This window comes from Myxine glutinosa, chromosome 12 (genome assembly GCF_964187855.1).
Source record: "Myxine glutinosa chromosome 12, kmMyxGlut1.1, whole genome shotgun sequence".
NCBI classification, from domain to species: domain Eukaryota; kingdom Metazoa; phylum Chordata; class Myxini; order Myxiniformes; family Myxinidae; genus Myxine; species Myxine glutinosa.
This window is the reverse complement of record NC_136272.1, coordinates 38,169,038-38,192,698: the sequence shown is the minus strand read 5'-3', so window position 1 is coordinate 38,192,698 and position 23,661 is coordinate 38,169,038. Positions and strand designations below refer to the sequence as shown.

The 23,661-nt window shown below is 44.7% G+C and overlaps 1 protein-coding gene across 5 annotated transcripts in view; it reads left to right on the top strand.

Moving 5' to 3' along the window:
- Nucleotides 1-23,661, top strand: part of CORIN (corin, serine peptidase) — a 116,451-nt gene that overhangs the window by 40,183 nt on the left and 52,607 nt on the right. For all 5 annotated transcript variants that reach the window (XM_068102538.2, XM_068102535.2, XM_078766744.1 and 2 more), the window contains exons 4-5: nt 36-143; nt 11,553-11,669. In XM_068102538.2, coding sequence (XP_067958639.2) covers nt 36-143; nt 11,553-11,669 — 225 coding nt within the window. The remainder of the gene's footprint in view (nt 1-35; nt 144-11,552; nt 11,670-23,661) is intronic.

Genomic DNA, 23,661 nt, shown 5'->3' with positions numbered 1-23,661 from the left:
ATTTATTCTCCCATACCTCCTTTATGTGTCTGTAGTTTGCAGCAATGATACGTTTCGCTGTGGCGATGGTATCTGCATCAGTCGAGACTGGATTTGCGATGGAGAAGCTGACTGCGGAGACCAAAGTGATGAAGTGAATTGCTGTGAGTTTGTTTTGTAAAGCAAAAAATCATTTCAAATTCCTGACATTTTTTTTTAATGAATTCAATCAGATGATAAAAAAATAATCCATTGATCAAGAAAATTGCAGTTACTTGTACAAGGTAATGGTAAAGACACTTGTCTAGCATGCCAGAGGTTGCGGGTTTAAATGCCAGTGAAAGGCTTGTGATGAAGGGATTTAGACTTTCATCTTATGAAAACTGCGTTCCATTCATTCCCAATATGCAAATTCTTAAAATTTCAGGTCAATTGGTTAAAAATTGACGATTTTATGCAACCTTCACCTTTGACCTTTTGATCTAAAAAATTATTGACCCCTACCTTTTGATTAGTGAACCAACTCAGTGACCCAATATGCAAATTCTTAAAATTTCAGGTCAATCTGATGAAAATTGATGATTTTAGGTGACACTGACCTTTAACCTTTTGACAAAATTATTAATTTGTCTTCTCCATATTATCATAATAAATCTTTGGTGAAAATTTGATGACAAAACTCAAATGGCAAAGAAGTTACGGCCCAGACAGACACATACACAGACAGACAGACACACAGAAGTGATTGCAAAACCCCATCTCCTGCTGTGAAGGGGACGGGCTAATTACTTTTCTTTTTAAAAGTGATAACACCTTGATAAGATTATATATTTTACACTTCAATGTTCAAATTAATGTTAAAGAGAATTCAGCTATACTCTTAGTCTTTGCATAGAGAAGTACGAACAATTATTTGCAAAATGATACACAGATGGACAAACACACAACAATAGAATGATGTTGAAAGCTCCTTCCTGTATTTAACTTGCTTATTTGTAATTTTTCAACCCACCAAATTTTGTTCCCAGATGTCTTAAAATCCATTAATCACCAGTTGGTGTAGGAAGGTATGATTCATGCCTAGTTTGGCCTTTTGTCCATAAAGGTAAGGATGGAAATGATTTGCCCACCATAAGTAATGCCAGTAAATCAGGCAGGAGCTCCTCCCTAAATGGGCCATGGTCTTGCTGAAGCAAGGGATTCAGGTCAGGTATGGGAGCATGCGCCGGAGCAGCACGTCGCCGCATCCACTTTCCGACGGTACTCCAGGGGCCTCCGCTTGGCCATCCCCCAGGCTGATGCCTGGCCCATCCCTATCTCCTTGAGATGCCGATCAACCTGCTGCAACCACGAGGCACGCGGTTGCCCCGTTGGCCTACTCCACTCATGAGGCTCCCTTGCTGAGAGTATCTGGTGAGCTGGATCAGCGTCCGGAAAACGAGCCACATGTCCGTACAGCCGCAGCTGATGCCCACGGACCAGACAGAAAAAAAATCTCATCTGAATCTCTCTCAGCAACCACTCGTTGGACACAAAGTCCGACCAGCGATAGCCAAGGATTCTCCAAAGAGACTTGGTTCCAAAGGAGTTAAGTCTCATTCTCTGACCCTTGGTAAGGGTCCAAGTCTCGCATCCATAAAGCAAGACTGGTAGCACCAAGGAGTTAAAGACTCTGACTTTCGTCCTCCTGCATAGATACTGACAGCACCACACTCCATGATCCAGTGAATCCATGACTCCCCAGGCCCGACCCAGACGTCTATCAACCTCTGGCTCGCAACATGCGGAGATATGAATAACACTGCCGAGGTAAGTGAATCTCTTCATGACCTCAACATCTTCGCCACAAATAGGCACAGACAAGACAGCAGCATCCAAGATGTTATTGAAAGCCTGGATCTTGGTTTTGACCCAGGAAAGCTGTAATCCCAGTGGATCCGCCTCCTCATTCAGTGCCTGGAGGGTCCCCGTAAATATAACCAGCATCTCCGCAAAGATGACTGTATCATCTGCGAAATTAAGGTCAGAGAACTTGACACTCCTAAACGATGCACCGCAGCCTGACCTCTCTGACATCCTCCCCAGAATACAGTCCAGACAAGCGCTGAAGAGTGTGGGAGCCAGTACACACCCCTGCCAAACTCCATTAACAACTGGAAATAAGTCACAGATGGAGCCACGACACCTCACAGCACTCTCAGTACCAGAGTATAGTTCAGAGATCAGATTGATCAGCGTTGGTGGCACCCCACGAAGACCAATAATCCTCCAGAGGGCATCCCGATTCACCGAATCAAACGCTTTGTGGAGATCAACAAAGGCTGCAAGCAGCCCCTGACGAAACACTCACTTGTGTTCGGTGAGGAACCAAAGCACAAGGATACGGTCAATCGTTGGCCTCTTTGGTGTAAAGCCTGACTGCTCTGGTTGCTGGTGCTCAAGGAGATGGTGGTGAACCCTCTCAAGAATGATCTAAGCAAAGACCTTGCCTGGCACCGAGAGTAGCATCACCCCTCGGTAGTTGTTACAGTCCTGGTGATCACCTTTCCCTTTCCAGAGGGGGACACCAAGGCCCCTCTTCCAGTCAGTTGGGATGCCTGTGCTTCAAACAGAGCACAGAACTGCATGCAACGACTCAAGTACAGCATCTCCACCAGCCTGGAGAAGCTCAGCATGGATGCCACAAATACCAGGAACCTTGCCCCCTTTCAGCCGGTTCACTGCCGCCTGTGTTTCCACAAGTGAAGGCGGTTCACAGTTAATTGGGGGGTCAGCATTTGGAATAGCAACACCCTGACATCCAACTCAACAGCTGGTGGGTCAGCCTGGTACAGCTACTCAAAGTAACCGGCCCAGCGGGCCTTCACTTCAGAATCCTCTGTCAAGAGGCCACTACCCTCTGCTCTAACTGCAGTACACCTATGGTGAGGCTTAGAGGAACGCAATGCACAGATTCCTCTGTAAGCAGGACGAGAATCACATGTCCACAAGTTTGTCACATGTCATATGAATGGGTAGAATGTACAATCACATGTCCACTCTACCCTTTCACAGATTCCTTACACATAGGCCTCTTTGTGCGCACTCAGCGAGCGTACAGTTTTACGCCTCAGCTCTCGGAACAGTTCAACTCTGCCATCGAGCCTGGCCCTGCGACTCTGGTCGATGGTATCAAGCGTCTCCTGAGAGACAAAGTTCTTCTTCGCCTGACGGTCGGTTCCAAGACGGCCACCGGCAACATCAAGGATTGTGGTCTTGAAGGCACTCCACAACTCCTCAGCATCCCCCGAAGCATCCAGACCCCCCAAAACACCACTCAACCTGCTTGCAAACTCCTCAGCTACCCTCTCCTCATTGAGCTTGCCCACATCCAGCCTAGGCTGGGATGATAGCATTCTCTTGGATTTGAGCTGCAATGTCAGAGTTGCTACAACAAGCCTGTGGTCAGTGTTGAGGAACTGAGCACTCCGGTAGACCCTGCAGTTAGTTCTGGAGCATCCACCATCGACCATCAATGAGCACATTGTTAATCTCCTTCGCCACACCACCAGCATTTTAATACCAAGTCCAGCGATGAGGCTGTAGGCGCTGAAACCATGAGCCAGCCACCCTAAGTCCATGACTTCTTGCAAAGCCGAGGAACTTGGTGCTATTCTGGCTCAGAGTCCCAGATCCATGGAGACTAACACATGCCTCATAACCAACCCTGTCAGTTCCAGTCGATGCATTGAAATCCCCCAAGACTAGAAGAGTATCTCTCCTGGGGCACGGATCAACCACAGACACAAGTGTGGCGTAGAATGCCTCCTTCGCAGTGAGATCACTTTCCGCAGTCGGAGCATATACAGATACCAGGGAAATGACACCCAAGGAGTGACGAATCCTCAGTCTCATAATACGCTCGTTGGCCGGTGTTACCTCGACTATCATGGATGTCCGCTTATTGGACACAGCTATAGCAACTCGCCGGGCATGGAAACCGTCAAAGCGACCAGACCAGTAGTAGATGTAACCACCCACCATGATCTCACCACTATTCAGCCTCCAAACCTCAGAAAGTGCTGCAACACTGATGTTCAAATGCTGGAGCTCAGATGATAGCAGAGAGAGGTGATGATCCTCTCTTGGACTAAGAACGTTCCAGGCACCCACCCGAAGGGACTGCCTCAGGTTAACCCAAGGAGACCATCGTCTGGTGGACGACGCCTCAGCACCACCCCAACACACACCTCCACAACCCAACCCAGGAAAGTTACTCCATGCTTTTGCTCCTATTATCAAAGCAAGGGATTGTCCTCCATTTCAGCCTATCTTTGTGAAAGCACAGCTCCCATTCCATTCTAATCTGGCTAGCATCGACATCCAAAATAAAACTCCCTGTGTCCTTAGGATAGGCCAAGATAGGAGCTTCCGTCAATGCACATTTGAATTCTCTGAATGTTTAAACAGACTCCAACGACCAAACAAACTTTTATTCAGGATCAGTCGACACCTCCTCTTGATTTACCTGCCCCAACACGGAGGCCTTCATCTGAAATAGTTCAAATTTCACAGTAGTCAATGTTCAGCATGCCTGCGAAAGGCAAGAGAATGCCCGTTTTTTTTCATTGTTGCAAAGCCAATTGAAACCTTTTTGAATGGACTAATATGTCATCCAAATACTGCCAGAACCATGTCGCATGTCATGACGTAGCAATTTCACCAATGACCTTCCATCCATCATAAGGTCAAGTGTGGGTGGGACTGTTCACTGATCATTTCAGTGTTCTACGTTTCTTAATACCTCTAACAATGAAGCAACACATGTAGGCGAGTATATTTTGCTTCATTTGTCGAGATATTATGCGTGATGCTAAATACTGAGAATGACATACAAGCAACATTTGCACAAACAACTTGACAGCGTCCAGACCTGGGCTCAAAAACATGAAAGTAACATTCATGTCTAAGGCTCAATGCAGAAACACAAAGACATGACGACACATCAATGTGCTTTTACATGAATTAAAAAGACATTCGGAGAACATTGACAAATACATATGGTATTTGGGATTTTAACCAAATTTCCCTGCATCAAGATTGTCAACAGTTCCGATGAGAACATGAATATGTGAATGCACCTGATGATTGAATGGAACTGACCTGGTATGGGACCCAATGGGACAGTCTCATATGTTGCTATCTTCTGTCATATGGGTTGTGCATCCAGAATCGCTCCTCTTCTTGTTTAGATGGCACACACATTGATGAGTCGCCCTACCTGTGAAACACCGAGATGACAGTTTATAGCTGGGTCAGAATTCAAACCCTGGCTAGACAGGTTAGAGGTGAGTGTGTGTACCTCCAGGCCATCCTGTCAGTCCACATCATTCCAAGCAATAATTAGTTCACACTCTTTGCTCATCGCGTTCTGGGTCGAGTCTTCACTTAGACGAGTCCAGGTCTCAAAGCTCAGGGCGCATGCAATGCCCCCATTATTTTAGGTTTTTATCCAACCAGGTCGGGCCCAAGGCCTGTGCATGTTGTCCACGCACACTGGTCTTTCTTGTCGGTAAAATATTGTTGTGTTCCTGGAGATTAAAATCCTCCAAGGTAACGGGTAGCCGAGAAAGCTGAACACTCCGAGGCGTTCAATCCAACTATGGCGTAGTTAATACGCGTGGGGGATGAGACAGCGAAGGGTAGCGAAGCTATTAACTGCACGGATCCCACAGGACGTCTTCAAATCTGTTAATCAACTCAAACCGACACGGAATTAAAATGTACAATAAAAATGTTCAATAAAATAAATGGCAGCAAACAAGAAAATGCACGATAAAACCAAGATTCCTAAATGGAGTGCCCCATACAGACTCGTATACAACACAAGGGGAAAAATAACTGTACAATAATGAATGCTTGTATACTTAGGTCTGGTCCCCTTGATCCTCCAGGATCGTCACAGGCCCGGCGTCCCTGCGTGGGAACCACAGGCCTCGGTGCACAGTCCGTGCATGGGAAACACAGGCCTCGGCGCACAGTCCATGCGTGGGAAAACACAAGCCTCGGCGCGCAGTCTGTGCATGGGAAACACAGGCCTCGGTGCACAGTCTGTGCGTGGGAAACACAGGCCTCTGCGTGCAGTCCGTTCACACCAGCCTCTGAGTGTGAAGTGAGCAGGCAGAGGTCCCTCCTCGTCATCCACCCAACAGAGCACCAGAGTCCACGAGCTGCAAACCGCCTTTTGCCACGAACGTCAAAACGAAGAGCGAGGACAACTGTATCCACTTGTCGTCAAAACCCCGGACCCTGAGAAGAACCATGTTCTAATGGTTCTTCTCAGAACCATGTCCTGAGAAGAACCATGTCTTATCAGTTGCAAAAGCGACTGTGCACAATCAATGTCCCTGACTCAAGCAAACCATATCTTTGACCGTTCGCTTTCAATGTCTCTGGCGCAAGAGAACACGCAAATGCGTCTGCTTTCCACCAACACCAGAAACCGAGAGAGAGAAAATGTCGGGACACAGTCTTTTGTTCCCAAGGCTCTTACGTCATCCGACGACGTCTGCGTGTCCTCCAATACAAGAGTCCCATCTCAGCAGTCCTTGCTTGAACCAATCACCACCCTTGGGGTCATGGCCTCACGGCCCTGCCTACTTGGTGTTACGATGTGGCGGCTGGCTGCGCCAGCGGTATTGTTCAATGTCTTGGTTCCGGTTATTTTAGTTTGTGTTATAATGCATGCCAATTGCTTGACTTGGTTATGGTGTGTGTAGTGCATTGTCATAAGGAACAAAGTAAAAAGGTTACAGAGGCAATTACATACAGAGGATTACTTACCCTTAATCCATAACTAATAAACATAGACATGCTCGTCATCATAGGGACAAAGATACACTCTTACACGACATCTGGTCTAACAGACCCCTACTTATGGTACATGGGGGTTCTTCTCCCTTTCATCGCACACTATACTATATACTCCTACCTGGCCCTAAGGTAATCCATTGCCTACCCCCTATAAACGTAACAATATCAATATTTTCTATCATGGCTGGCACATAGTTTTTGGAGAAAATAAACAAAAGATGTAGAAAAACACATCGTCAAGCATATAGGGATGTGAATTATACTATAAAACTATATTAACAATTTTAAAGCTGACATACATTCCTTCCAATCCCATCCATTTCCACTGTTAAATTTAATATAACTAGGGCATGCCCGTACTATATATATATCGAATCGTATCGGCTTGCGAGTACGGTGACAATCCCCCCCCCCCTCTATTTACATGAAATGGTTTGGTCCAAAGCGAACGGCTTGCGAGTACAGTGACAATCCCCCCCCTCTATTTACATGAAATGGTTTGGTCCAAAGCGAACGGCTTGCGGAGTTTGGTAAAGAAATCGCCATAGCTCGGTAACTACTTCTCCGATTAATATGAAATCTTGAAAAGGCGCATCCTCAGGTCCCCAGCAATATACCTGGCAAGTTTCAAGTATATCGGACCCGTGGTTGTCGAGAAACAGCGGTCACAGACACACAGACAAACACACACACACAGAGAGATTACTGGAATTATAGATAGATGGGTCTCCATGATGCTACACCCGGTACTCTTATCAATACAGGGTTTTCAAAAGGAGTGATACAACTTTAAACGTTTATTTACAAAGAAACAGAAACCTCAGGAATGTGAACCAAACATTTATTGAAAGCTTATGACATGGTATTTTCTATCACTGATTGCTATTGCAGTAAGTCACTGTTAGAGTTAGTGAGAGCCCAAGGTCTGAAATTGGCATTTACGCAACATCCTGGTAATTGACGTTCTCGATGTGTGCCCTTGTCCTTGTAATTGATGGAAAATCCTTGTAATTGACGTTCTCGATGTGTGCCTCTCCGCAGTTCAGACAGGCATTGATCCTCATTCCAAAGTTCTGTCCAACTTTCCTGTAGGTCTCATGTGGCACTGCCTGTAGGTAGTCTGACACCTTCTGCTACAGATCATCCAGTGTGGCAGAGCGGTTGACATAGACAGAGCCCTTGGCAGCCCCCCCCCCCCCCCCAGAACGAGTAGTCCAGAGGGTTCAAGTCTGGGCTATGTGATGCCCAGTCATGAGCGGTACCCAGGGAAACGAGGCGGTTTCTGAAGAGCTGCTGCAGGAAAGTGATTGTGTCACCAGCTGTATGCGGGGGTGCACCATCCTGCATAGACAGGTCATGCTGAGCTGGTTTGGAGTGACCTTTTGGGCTAGATCATTATGCAACTTCTGCAGCACGGCCTGGTAGTGCTCACCGTTGATTGTCACCGTCCTGCTGTTGTCGTTTTCAAACCAGTAAGGCCCTAGCATTCCCCATCTGGCATTGAAGACGCAGAAGCATAGAACCTTAGGCCCTTTCAGGTACCCCTCAGTGATCTCCTCAGGTGGTTCTGCCCCCCCAGAAAATGTTGTTGTGGTTGTTGATGGCACCGTTCAAGTGGAAATGGGCTTCACCACTGAACCACATCAGGTTGATCCAAGTTGGGTACCGTTCCATCCTGTCACTGAGCCAATTGCACATAACAAGTCTTCTCATGTCATCTTGACTCAGTTTATGCCTCATAGAGATGACGTTTGGGAAAAGCTTCAGTTCTTTAGTGAGGATACGCCAGACTGATGTTGGTTTGATGCCCAGCTCCTGGGAGCATCGGCGGTGGGGACTTCTTGGGACTGTCCACTGGAGAATCCCACACGGCGTCGATCTTGGCTTGGCTCTTGGTTACTGATGCTGGCCTGCCACTGTTGCCCTTGCTCTGGTTGTGCACTGTACCCTTGTACTCAAAATGTTTCACAATACGTTGAATGGCAAAATTCGTGGGTCCATCACGTGTTCTGAGATCGTATTCCTCGCAGAACTTCCGGCAGGTGTCTATATATGATTTAGTCTCATACCACAGAGCCACCACTTTTATCTTCTGCTCCACTGTCAATGGCATAGTTGAGCTACGGAGCTAGAAATCCCAGGGAACAAATACAACGATAACACCACCAAACCCTGAAAAGGAAACCGGTATAGGTCAAAAAACAAAGAAATGGCAGGAAGTCAAACTTGTATCAATCTTTTTGAAACACCCTGTATATACACACATCTTACTATAATTTGCCAAATGTCCATCTGTCTGTCTGTTCGAAGGTACCGTCGTAAAAAACTGCTGAACCGATCGCAAAGATATTTTGGGTGGGTAATCCTGGGACCCCTGGGAGTAAAATAGGCTATTTAGTTTTCCCAATTTCAGCTTTGGTCTCCAGCATTCTCAGGTGTGGACTCCCGCATAACATTCGCGTTCACATAACGTTCATTGTGACGATGTTCTCATTGTGACGATCTTACTATAATCCACCAAATGTTCGTCTGTCTGTCTGTTCGAAGGTACCGTAAAAACTGCTGAACCGATCGCAAAGATATTTTGGGTGGGTAATCCTGGGACCCCTGGGAGTAAAATAGGCTATTTAGTTTTCCCAATTTCAGCTTTGGTCTCCAGCATTCTCAGGTGTGGACTCCCGCATAACATTCGCGTTCACATAACGTTCATTGTGACGATGTTCTCATTGTGACGATCTTACTATAATCCACCAAATGTTCGTCTGTTTGTCTGTTCGAAGGTACCGTAAAAACTGCTGAACCGATCGCAAAGATATTTTGGGTGGGTCATCCTGGGATCTCCAGGAGTAAAATAGGCTATTTAGTTTTCCCAATTTCAGCTTTGATCTCCAGCATTCTCAGGTTTGGACTCCAGCATAACATTCGCGTTCGCATAACGTTCATTGTGATGATGTTCTCATTGTGACGATGTTGTGACAATGTATGTGTTCATGGTAGTGTTTGACGTGACGGTGTGAACGTAATTTCGTAATGTTTTTCGTTTCGTAATCCTTTAATGAACGTTTAATGTTTAATGAACGTTTAATGCCCTTCGATGTCCGGGGCCGCACGCGCGCTACACTGGACGGGCCAGCGTGTACCTTGCCCTTCGCCGTCAGGCTCGGGTAAACCGCTGAGCCCCATCCGTGATGGGGACTGGGGCTTGAGACAGTGTCCCACGAACGAGGAATTCCCAGTAAGCACGAGTCATCAGCTCGCGTTGATTAAGTCCCTGCCCTTTGTACACACCGCCTGTCGCTACTACCGATCGGACGGTTTGGTGAGATCCTCGGATCAGCCCCTGCACGGGCCGTTCTCGGCTCGTGCCGGTGCACTGAAAATATGAGCAAACTTGACTGTCTCGAGGAAGTAAAAGTCGTAACAAGGTTTCCATCGGTGAACCTGCGGAAGGATCATTATCGGGACAACATGAGAGCGAGCGAGACGCGAGACGAACGTGATACGTGATCGTCCATGTACTGTTTAGCCATGTACTGTTTAGATTTTGATGATTTGCGTGTGATATGATTCAACGGATGTTTATATGAATCGTTTAAAATAAAATAGCCTTCAATTTCTGATATTTTACCTTTTCATTTGGGCTTCCCAATTGAAGCCCCGCCCGTAGGGCGGGTACTGTTGCTCGTTAAATATAAATACAATACTGGTCTGGATCATACTAAAATACTCAATTTGGTGTCTGTCTGTCTGACTGCAATACATTCGGCCGTTACTTATCTGCTCTCAACCAAACTTGCCAGGGGGAGTAGGAGTAATACCATGGAGGTTGTAGTGACCAATTTCCCTCCATACCCAAGGAGGTTTGCCACTTTGGACGAACTCTGTGTTCAGGTGTATTCATACCTCATTGTGGTGTTTCGTGGGCCACACCTTCCAAAAGTAAAACATATTACTACAACCACAAACTGCAGTTTTCAGTCAATTCTGTCAAACATAAAATTACCCTTTTCAACAGTCGCTATATTGTTTAATACTCTTTGAAATATGGAGAAAAGTGGATGTACTTGTACATGGGCAGTGTATAGACTACGAGTCGCTGGTCTGCACACCTACTGGAAATAAAGCATAATTATAAGCAGGTGTATGTTCCGTTATCAAGCGGCTCGCTATCACTTTCCAAGCCAGTCGTTTCATATCAATCGCTTTGCAAGCTGCTCGGCTAGCCACTCGGCATGCGGGGCAAGCAATTAAGAGAGGTGCTTTATGTTAGAAAAAATGGCCAGCCTGTTCGTGAAAGACTTGAGTCAAGCTTCCCCTGGCCAACCCCACAGCAACCTGGTAATAATTGTGGCTGTTAAAGAATAATAATAATAATAATAATAATATTAACACTGCCATCCACTTGGTATGCCCATATACGTGACCCCCCTGCGTGCTCCTGTAGGTAGCGGGTGTTTCTACCGTAGTTACTAAAAATGCCATAACTTCTCAAATACCAGAATCAATATTTTATTGATATAAAACATGTTATGGAAGATGGAAATTGAAATTGACGATTTGACGACTATAAAACAAAACATATCAAGGCGTGTCTTCAAATTTTAGATTATCAAGATCAGGGCTATGTGTGACGAAGCACAAATAAACCATAGTAGTATATGATTGTACAAATTATTGACAACTTCTGTCACTCCATCATTATCAGGCTTTTGTGTGCCCAGCATGTAGGAGCCAGGGTCTGCAAGAATGTGACAGTGGGCGATGCCTTCCGCCAGCATTTGTTTGTGATGGAGATGCGGACTGTGATGATGGCTCTGATGAGGAGAATTGTCCTATTGGTAAGCCTTTTATTGTGGAACACAATTTGTATCATCATTTTTCTTCTGTTCATGATATCTCTGCCCTTGGGAATAACTCCAGAACGGAACGAGGTACAGCATTTAGAGAAAGCAGCTAGGGCTATATAAACCAACTTTGGTGTGTACACAAGTGTTGTTATGCCTCCACCCCCGAAGGTGGCCAGAAGCATTGGTTTCGGGTTGTCCGTCCGTCCGTACGGGCTAAACCTTGTTTTCTCAGCAACCACATGTCTGATTGAGAGGAAACTTTGAGGGTAGGAGTGACACCCATACAGAATGTTTTTATGATAATTGTGACGTCATAGATCACGTGGAATGGTAGCCATCTTGGATTAAACGCAAATAGTTAAAAATATTATTTCTCGGAAACCGCCAAATGGAAAAATTTGAAACTTGGTACGTTGTCAAGTACTCCCAATGGGGAACAAAAGCATGATAATGATGACATCATAGGTGAAGTGGTATACCAGCCAAAAATGCTTGAATCAAATTCCTTATCCTAAAAATCTGAAATTGCATGCACATGATCTGTGACCCATTTGTATCGAAATATTAAATTTATGACATCATAGGTCACATGTTTGGCAGACATATTTGATTGAACCTAAAACCTTTTAAAAGCATCTTCTCCCAAACCACTGAATCGATTGACTCAAAACTTTACGTGTGTCATTGACTAGCCATGGCGATTAAAAGATTATCAAGAAAACATAATTGGTCACAAGGTGTGGCAGCCATATTGGATTGAAGGAAAATATTAAATAATTATTAAATATCATCTAACACCACTGTTGCATATAATTTGGAAATGATGTCGTAGGTCACGTGATTTGGCAGCCATCTTGGATAGAAAAACTAACCTTATCGGATCAACACAAAACTTCACAAATGTGATCCCCTACCCATGCATATGTAGAGTGTACATTTGTTACTCTCGTTTAAGGTCATATGTCACGTGGTGTGGCAGCCATATTAGCTTGAAAGCCAATTAAAAAAAAAAATCCCTTCTCTGAAACCGCTTCACCGATCGATGCAAAACCTGTCATAGCTGCTGAAAATGTGATACTTGAAAACAGCTGAAGGGATTTAAATCAAACTTGTTTATTTTTAGGACAGTCAACGAGAAAGCACATTATTGTGGTGGAAATGAAATAACCAGACAGTTACCTGTACAAACACAGCTGTTCCATTTTTCTTTCAAACTAATGAATACAAAGAGGTGATGTGAACCAATGTAGACACATAGATAAAGGCATTCAGAGAGTAAACACTAACAAGCCAAAACAACACACCTGTCTCTACACGACTATTATGCCATCAATGATCCCTATTTTCTTTAATTTGAGGTACCAATACCTCAAGGTATTGATACCTCAAGTGCCGTTGATAGTGCTTACAAACTTTGAAACTTGAGTTGGCCCCGTTTGATGCTCCAACTTCAACCATTGTGTCAATATGTGCTTACTATTTTTCCCAGATTGCTTGAATTGGCAATCTTTTGTTACCTGTTTTTATGCCTCAGCCCCTGAAGGTGGCCAGAGGCAATGTGTTTATTTTCTATTTTGTCACTTACTATGAGGACCTGGTATTTGACCGAGATCCAGATGACATTGTAATCACTGTAATAACTTGGAGTCTATCAAATTGTGGTAGTTGTGTTAGAGTAGACATGATCCAGCAGTGAGCCGCTGATGTGTGTTGCATGCCTCACATGTTGCAGGAAACCACAGCGCTGCATTTCATGTTGCACAGCCTTGGAATGGTGAGACGTTAGGAGGTTGATGTTAAAGTCACCAACAATGATAGCTGGCATTTCTGTTTCTGCCACTGACCTCAGAAGATGGCAGAATGCTTCATTGAATCGAGACATAGATGATTTGGGGATTTCTGTAGACAGACACCAAACAGAACTGAGGGTGATTGATTGGCTGAATGATGACACTCTGAATTTCTACGTCAGACGGTTCCAATACTAGCTCACATGACTGATAGTTTACAGATGAGCTGATGAATGTGCATAAACCTCCACCCACATCTGTGGTCTATCTGTCTCTGCATAACTGGTGATACTTTGGGAGAGCATATTTGTCAGTGCTGTGATGAGGGTTTAGCCAGGTCTCTGCTAGGCACACAGCAGTGCATCTATCAAGGAATGGGAGTAGCTTTAAGTCTTCATGGTGAGCTGGCAGTGATCTGATGTTGTGAACAACAATGAGTGTCTGACCATCTGAGATCCGCTGCAGACAAGGTGAGAAACCAAGTGAATATTCCTAATTGTTTCACCACTGCAAGTATCTTGTACATAATCGCTTGCCAGTAAGGTGATGAACCACGAACAGGCTTTGTCTCTGAATATAATGCGGTTCGGTCGCTGAGGATCATTGACGAAACCAGTTGTCACACATTCAGCATCATCAGTATTGAGCCTCACCTTCCCTAAGGCAACAGAAATGTTATCCATTACTTGTTTATACTCTGCTACAAACTGAGCAAAGAACAAGTATTCAATGTTTTGGGCAAATCGTGCATCTTTGTTCAAAAGTCTTGCATTGAAATACTTTTTGGGAGAAAGTTTTGTGTTTCTGTCAACTGTGAAACCAAATTCTCCAGTTGGAAATAAGCTGGGAAAGGCCTGCTCCTCACAGTGTTCATCCATCATAATGGAAATTGGTTTCTTTCCCTCACCAGGGGCAATACTGTAGATGTTATCCAAATTCAGACCAGGGTCTGTAGGCTGGATACAAGTATCAAATCTAACACCACGTAGACAATCTGTCCGATCGGTTTCTGCCTCATTTTCTGTTTCCAATATTTTAACCTGTTGTGCATCATGCTGATGGTTTTCTGTTGTAGAACATGACATTTGTGATGTCGTATCAGGAAGATGTTTGCTTTCTGAATATAACACAGCAGTAGCATGATTCATCTGTTCTTCACTTTCTTCTTTGACTTCATCGACAACTAATTCCTTCCACATCTCTGGATCTTCCTATGCGCATTGCTCCTCCCAATCAACATTTTCTTGTGTTTCTTTGTAGGATTTGTTAAGATTTTTCAGTTATGCTAGAGCAATTTTCACCATATTGGGACAGTTGTTCTGATAGGTCACATAACTTTTGTACTGCATTTTTATTTTCAACTTGAGTGGGATGATACGTGCTTGTGAAGGAGTGCGGGGAAGACTTCTACAAACCTTCTCTGCAGTCACAGGGCCGTTGACAACAGCACCCTTTATGCCTGCTTGTTTTCCTCTTGGAAGTGCTATTATTTTCATAAAAGGGTATATTTGTGCAAGAAGTCTTGCTTCTTACTCCTCAGTCACATTTGCTCTACGGCTAGGATACGGCGGCCGTACCCCCCCTAAATTGACAGAAATGTGCGGCGGCCGCAGAGTTTCTGAGGTAGCCTCAGGGTGGCCCTAGGGCGTATGGCTATCTTTTACAGGCCGTAGGGGTCGCCGTGGAATTATAGCGCGGAGTTATAACTTTTTTCATTTCTAGGTTGGCCGTAGCAATTCGACAAGCTGTAGCCATGACAACTGTAAGTGCTGTTATACATATGAAAAAGAACTGGTATATATACCCACTCGTTACCATCCGTCTGGCCGCACGTTCGCCTTAGGGCCCCCCTGCGGTCGCCTTGCGGGCACCTTGAGGCTACCTTGCGTCTGCCTTGAAAATTCTATGGCCGCCGCAGGGACGCCCTAAGGTCACCGTGCGACATCAAATCAAAGACCGTACGGCACCCCCATGTTTTCGGTCTCCACAATTTCTAAATACCCCGTGCGGCTACCCGAAAAATAAAAACATATGTGACTGCTACATTGTGTGACCGTGGAAATACTGCGGCCGCCCTATAATTGCTAGTAGTCCTTGAGCCAGACCAAAAGTAATGCTCCGGCGGGGGGAGTAATTCTCATTATGATTTTCCATTAGACCAATGTCTCAAGTGTCAGAAAAGGTGTGATGGACATCTGAGAACGGTAGCTTAGTGCCCGGATGGACGCCATCTTTGAAACCACCCAGCTCGAAAATGCCCATTTGGTGGGGTACATTGTTGCACGTGTATCTGGACTTCTATACTAGCTATCGATGTGCGGTTGACGACTAAATATACGTCCGATGTGTACCGTCTAAATAAAAAATAATATGAAGCATTTTGTTTTAGATTAATTATTATAAAAATCAATTATCGAAAAAAAATCATATATTTTTCAATATTTTATTATTAGACTTGTACTTTTTTTAGTGAAACAACACTGGTATGATTTTCCAAATTATGCATTGTGCTACACCGTTTATCTGTCTATAAAAATAACTCAAAAACTAAAACATATCATCCACCACGAGTTTACAACAAATAAATGTAAAGAGGCATAAAATGACTTAGGTCGCCGCTGGCATTATCTATTCTGACGATAACGCAAGTTAGGAATGTCGTACGGAGAGGATTTTAACACCATACGATATCTAATAAGCAGGCGGAAATTGTTACATAGGAAATCTGCACTTTGGTGGCCATCTTGGATTTCAAAATGGCCGCCAATTATATTAATTATTCATTACTAGAGTTTGGAAAGACGTATGGAGCTGATTTTAACACCATACGATGTATATTCCTAATAAGCAAGCGGAGGTATCATTGAACATGTCATGTTTTAGTCAAATAACACCGGTATGATCTTCCAAATTATACATTTTGCTAAACCGTTTATCTGTCTATAAAGATTTTCAGGCAATTTGGCCTGCATTATAATAGAGAACAACATATGCTATACAATATACAGTGCACACAAAGTTAATCATCAGAGTCGCCATCAGAGTCATTGGCATCCTGAGCCACGATAGCATCATCCTGCACCATGTTGGAGCATCCCTGCAGCTTACACACAACAGTGCACTTCAACCCATTCAGTATGCAGGAGCAATCTGACGGTCGACACATCCTTCTGCATGTGCATGAGATGAGATTCAAGACGTTTCTGGAAGCTTTGATACGCCGCTTCCCCCTTTTGCAGGGTGTTGAGTAGGTCATTAGAAACGTCCTCCCTCGCAGCCGCTCCGGTAGATATACTGAGAAGACATGACGGATCATCGGCGAATGGATTGGTCCAGTCATTTTCCAGTAGATCACAGATAGCTGTGACGCCAGACTCATCACGTTTGATGCGAGAAGTAGACAAGTCAGGGTGCTTGGCGTGAGATGTGTCGCTGCCATTCACAAGGATAGTTTCTCGTAGTTGCCTCAGTGCAGTAGCCCGATTTTCTGCAGTTAGATAGTATCGTGACACAGCCCCTTGTCGAAGACTAAAACCTCGTGTTCCTCCAGCTGTTTGTGTATCTTTGTTTACTGTTTCTTCTGTTGTCTGATCAACAGCGATTCTGGCAAATGGATTCCCTGGTCTAAGCTGTACGGAGAAGTAGCCTTGATTGAAATGCCTGTACAACTCGGGGCATGTTTCGTGGAGTTGCGTCATCTGTGCATAGTACACTGGTAGATATCTAGCATAGTTCACCTTGTTCATTGCGAAACACCAAGGGATCACTCTTCTGACACAAGCCAAGTGAAGCATCCAGTCGTCTTCTCTATCCGCACGAATCAACCCCAGCAGGGTCTCTACCATATCAATATACATCATCCAGAAGCGAGCCAGGTCTCCATGTTTGGTTCGCAGAAAATGTAGGTATTTCGCGAACATGTCAAAGCTCTGTACACATGAATCATCATCGAGAGCAGCAGCGAGAGTCTCGTGGCAAACATCCTCCTTGATGCTGCGAATTTTGAGGTCAGTGCTTCGAATCTGGGGTTCCTTGTCAGGATGATTGCTTTCTATCCACACCTGGAAGCCCTTCCAAATGATGCGCATTAGTGCCTCGTACATCAACTTGTGGAGTCGCACAGCATGGTTGTATTGCTTGCCTTCCAGAACCCTGTTGATGGAACCTTCAGCGATTACTCCTGACTCAACAGCTACATCCCGAAGGCCTGCATCTCCAAACATTTTCCCAATGCTCGACATGAAGTTACAGATGGTATGGAAGTTCCCCATCTTGAGCACGATTCTTCCATATCGATCGACATCTTTCCATGCTATTTCGGTCGCCTTAGCAAATAGTGCCTGGTCTAGCACCACCGGTATACGCTCAAGCTGAAGTGATGACATGATGTTCAGAGCTTCTCTGAGGATTTCTTGCACTGTTGCCATATCTGTGGCAGGCGCGTTTATAGTCGGCAGGTAGCCAACTACATCTTCCGTCACCTGAACACGATCTCTAGTCATGATGTTGAAACCAGTCCACGAACTGATTGTCTGGTCGCATGGTTCCAGCATGCGAGTCATAATCCATACGTGATTTCGGCGCTGCGCAAGGGATGTTGCGCCTGCAAGAGTGTCAGAAAGATCTGCAGGCTTGATTGCAGGTGGGCCCTCTCGTTTCCCACCGCTGTATATTGGAACTAAATCGCTGGATGACGGGATAGATCGCTTCTTATCTGCTTTGGATACTGCCGATGGAGGTTGGGGCGGCAAACACGACTGCGACTTCGGTTGGACGATGATACCGTTGACGCGATGCGATGTTCCGCCACCACTCAGCGATTCCTCTAGCCTGTTGATGTTATCGAATGCTAATACAGTCGGGACCGAAGGGTGCACATGTGACGGAAGTGGTACTGTATCTTTCTCCACACTTGCTAATTTGTCTATGCATAGCGCTGTCTCGATTTCTTCCAGAACTGTGTACGAACATCCGTGCCCGAGTCGATTCAATATTCTGATGACCTCTGTATTACCGGTGAGCGTTTTCATGACCCACGGAAGTAGGACATGCTTCGATGTTCTGATGGTACCCCGGTGTACAGCATTGATGATATCTTGAGCCATCGACCATACCAGTGTGTCGGCACGCGCAGAGCTACCCCCACTCCCGCAAATCAAAGTATGCAGAAATACACGAAGAGAATCTGGTATCTTCACGTAATCTGAAGTGAGTTCTGCTGGCTGAGGCGGCCAACGTTCATTGTAATGAGCATCTTTGATCTGGTGTCGCAGTGAAGTAGCTGCACGCACAATGTTACTTTCACCGTCCGTTCATTCAAATGCTTTCACTTCTGCTTTCAGGTTTACGCACTCTGCAGCAATCTCTCGCTTTGTCAGATTATCGGGCATCAAGTATACACGGTGTTTCACATTGAAGAAGATGAGCGATTCTCCAAACTCTCTTTGTAATGTGCGCTGCAGATTCTTCTTGATGGAGTCACGAACATCAACTGAAAATATATCTGAAGACAGGATATCTGTTGCAACATCAACTATTGGAACAATCCTCGGGTTCAAGAACAAGTCAGTGCGAATGAAATTGAATATACATCGTATCATTTCTTTTTTCTCGATATTATCTTCAATGTCAGTTTCTACTTGAGGTTTTTGGGGCCGTGTGTAGTTTCTATAGCAGGAGAAGTGGTAGTGAGCCTCAGCTGCAACCATATCTCGTGTAGTCAATGCCAAAACTCTCTCATCATTGCGAGCTGTCGCAGCATCTCTTATTGTCTTATCTGCTCGAAGTTCAACAGCCAAGACAACTGTTTCACGGGTACGACTGCCTTTTATGAATTTTGAAGCACGCTGGCAAAAAATGCATTTATCATCGTAGACCGTTGAAGTTGATCCTGTCTCTTCCCGTGATGATCGCCGTCGCACCGCATCGCCAGTATCAACTGAAGAACTTCTAGCTGCATTGGTCAAAGTAGCTAGGTGGTTTTTGTGAGTGAAGTCTGATCTACAAGCCCTATGGTATAATATTGGAATATTAGGAAGTTCAACTGCGCCTTCTTGGACTAGCTTTAGAATTGGATAAAAGTTTCTAACTGCGGCTGCGTCACACAATGTCTTCCAAGAACTGTTGCCCGCTGCCTTGCTTAGTTCAGAGAGTGGCGACTTCTTGCTGCACAGGATGCACGTTCCGGACTCAGGTTCAATCTTCGCCCGTTTCGCCTCGACACCGGCCATCTCAGCTGAAAGAACAAAAAGACTGACGTTAGATTACTCCGATATCCGAAAAGCTCGCCAGCTTACATAGACATACTCATCCAAGTCAGTGAACATGTTAGATGGCGCCACAATACAACTCTATAATAGAGTTGTATGTGGCGCCATCTAACATGTTCACTTTTAGTTCTTAAGCCACCCACCCCCCCCCCCCCCCCCCATCAGAAATTAATCAGGTCACCGCAACAAATCTCAGACTGAGATATAGAATATAGAATATAGATATAGAATAGACTGACGTCACTTTCGGCACTGGGTTCTGTGGGTTGATTATCGGCGGGAAATTCCAACTGACATAGTTTCGGTTTGTGGAAAGTGCATGCCTTTTCATATATTTTTTGTGTAAACTCGTGGTGAATGATATGTTTTAGTTTTTGAGTTATTTTTATAGACAGATAAACGGTGTAGCACAATGCATAATTTGGAAAATCATACCAGTGTTGTTTCACTAAAAAAAGTACAAGTCTAATAATAAAATATTGAAAAATATATGATTTTTTTTCGATAATTGATTTTTATAATAATTAATCTAAAACAAAATGCTTCATATTATTTTTTATTTAGACGGTACACATCGGACGTATATTTAGTCGTCAACCGCACATCGATAGCTAGTATAGAAGTCCAGATACACGTGCAACAATGTACCCCACCAAATGGGCATTTTCGAGCTGGGTGGTTTCAAAGATGGCGTCCATCCGGGCACTAAGCTACCGTTCTCAGATGTCCATCACACCTTTTCTGACACTTGAGACATTGGTCTAATGGAAAATCATAATGAGAATTACTCCCCCCGCCGGAGCATTCACTTCAAAATATGGCCGGTTGGCTCAAGGACTATAGTGGCCGTAGATTTTTTAGACCCTACGGCCGCCGAGCCAAATGTGACTGAAGCATTACTCTGTGAGTGATTTACGTTCATCTGGCACATCATGTAGTTGAAGTTTGTTCGGTACACATTGGGGCGGCATCTTCTTTTTCTTCAAGTAAGCACTGCAGATCTTACATATCCAATCTACTCCAGCAAAACCTGTATATTTGTTTGTGCAGCTCTCTAGGAAGGATATGTTCACAGAGTATGCAATTTTTCGAAACGGAGCACAGACTGTTTGCATAGTTGACGATGACAACAAGTGCACACATAAGCTGGAGATGCATTCTTGTGAAGCCAGAAAGTAGAAATGGCTTTGTCTGTCGTGGATGGGTGATGTTTTAATTTCTTTTAATTTCTTCCGACTTTGTCTACCTCTTGACGTTTTCTTTTCTCACCACCTCCTACGTTCATTCGAACATAACTTCTTCGGATTCTGTGCTGCTCAGCCTGCATAACTTTCACATCTTCCAAGAGTGTTCTTTGATATACAGCTTTCCTCTCTCTCTCCTTTTCTGATTTTGTTGCCTTCATTTCAGCTGGCTGTTTATTCCAAAAAGAAGCTTTTCTCTTTCTCTCCTTTTCTGCTTCTTTTCTCCATTTCATCTGACTGTTCATTCCGAAAAGAAGCTTTTCTCTTTCTCTCCTTTTCTGCTTCTTTTCTCTTTATATCATCTGGTTGGTCATTCCGAAAAGAAGCTTTTCTCTTTCTCTCCTTTTCTGCTTCTTTTCTCTTTATATCATCTGGTTCGTCATTCCGAAAATAAGCTTTCTTCTTTCTCTCCTTTTCTGCTTCTTTTCTCTTTTTATCATCTGACTGATCATTCTGAAAAGAAGCAAACCTCTTTCTCTCCTTTTCTGATTCTTTTCTCTTTTTATCGTCTGGTTGGTCATTCCGAAAAGAAGCTATGCTCTTTCTCTCCTTTTCTGCTTCTTTTCTCTTTTTATCATCTGACTGATCATTCTGAAAAGAAGCAATCCTCTTTCTCTCCTTTTCTGATTATTTTCTCTTTTTATCATCTGGTTGGTCATTCCGAAAAGAAGCTCTGCTCTTTTTCTCCTTTTCTGCTTCTTTTCTCTTTTTATCATCTGGTTGGTCATTCCCAAAAGAAGCTATGCTCTTTCTCTTCTTTTCTGCTTCTTTTCTTTTCATTTCATTTGACTGTTCATTCTGAAAAGAAGCTTTCCTCTTTCTCTCCTTTTCTGCTTCTTTTCTCTTTTCCCATCTGGGTGGTCATTCCAAAAAGAAGCTTTCCTCTTTTTTTTTTTCTTTTTTTTTTTTGTATACTGAATCGAGGCTCGTGAAAGAGCTAACATTTATTTCGCAAACAAATCAACCAGACAAACAAAATATACAAAAAGAGGGAGCGGAAGACAAGATGGGGAGAGAAGGGGAAGCACACAACCACAACATTTGAGAGCAGGGAGAAGTGTGGGAGGGAGAGGGCTTGGGGGGAGGAGGCGTGGGAAGGGGGGGGTTGGGGGGGGGGGGAGAGGTATAAAACACAAGGGGACCGAAATTAGCGGGGGTAGAAAAGATCAAGTTTTTGGATGGGGGAGGATAAGAGATGGTGGTGAACAGGTGTTTTAAAGACCTGGAGGGTGGAGTGGGATTGAAGAGAGTGAGGGAGTTTGTTCCAGAGCCGGGAGAAAAGAGGAATGAAGGAGTGAAGGTGAGCAGAAAGTCTTGATTTTGGCAGTTTAACCATAAGAGGGTTGCAGGCAGATCTTGTGCGACCTGTAGGAATATTTCGGGGACAGAGCCCAGAGAGAGCTGGGGGGGGGGGGCAAGGCCAGAGAGGAGTCGGTAGAAGACGGAAAGACCACCAACCTGCCTGCGGTGGGTGAGTGAAGGCCCTTCGAGTTAGCTTCATCGCGGGAGATTCCAATGATTCTGAACGCTTTGGTTTCAACAGCGTGAAGACGAGCTGGGTGTGAGGCAGGAGCACCAGACCAGAGGGGAGAGCAGTATTCCATAGAGCTGCGGATGAAAGCCTTGTATGTGGTGAGGAGCTCAGGTGTGCCAAGGAAGGACTTCGCACGACGGAGGATGCCCAGTCGGCGACTGGCTTTGGAGGCCAGATTTGAAATGTGGTTTTCCCAGGAAAGATCATGGCAAATAGTGAGACCCAAAAGCTTGAGTGACAGAACTTCTTGGAGAGGATTATTCAGAAAGTGGATGGGAGGGTTGTCCAGTCGGTCTTTTCGGAGAGACATCGTAAGAGTGTGAGATTTATCAGGATTGAAAGACATGTTCCATTTGTTTGCCCAGTCTGTGATTTTGTCCAGGTCTGCAGAGAGTGAGGAGGCTGCAGACTGCCGATCTGAGGGATGAGGAATGGAGCGACAGAGAGTAGAGTCGTCAGCAAAGAGATAGAGAGGATTTTCAAGAGAGTCAGAGAGATCATTGATGAAGACCAGAAAAAGCACAGGGCCCAGAACACTACCTTGGGGAACTCCAGCCTGAACAGGAAGAGGAGATGAGAGAAACCCATTCAGGGCCACACGTTGACTACGACCAGAGAGGAAGTCCGCCAGCCATGCGTGGAGATTTCCATGGATACGAAAGGAGGAGAGTTTGGTGAGCAGAGCAGGTGCCAGACCGTATCGAAGGCACGTGAAATGTCAAGGGAGACAGCTCTAATTTCCTGTTTGGCATTGAGGACCTCCATCCATTGTTGAGAAAGCAGAAGCAGCATGTCCAGAGTAGAGTGACCAGGTCTGAAACCAAATTGATGATCAGAGATCAAGCCATTGGAGAAGAGGAAAGATTTCATATCTGAAGCAATGATGGATTCCATGACTTTGCTGATAATTGGGAGAAGGCTGATTCGTCTGTAGTTGCTAGGATCTGTTTTTGCACCCTTTTTTGTGCAAAGCGGTGATGTTGGCTGATTTCCAAGCAGATGGCAGATGACCTTGAGCAAAAGAGAGGGTGAAGAGAACAGAAAGAGGGAGTGAAAGAGCGGAAGAACATGATTTTAGGACCCATGGGCTGATGCCGTCAGGACCAGTTGCAGAATCAGAGTCGAGGGTTGACAGAAATTTTTCCA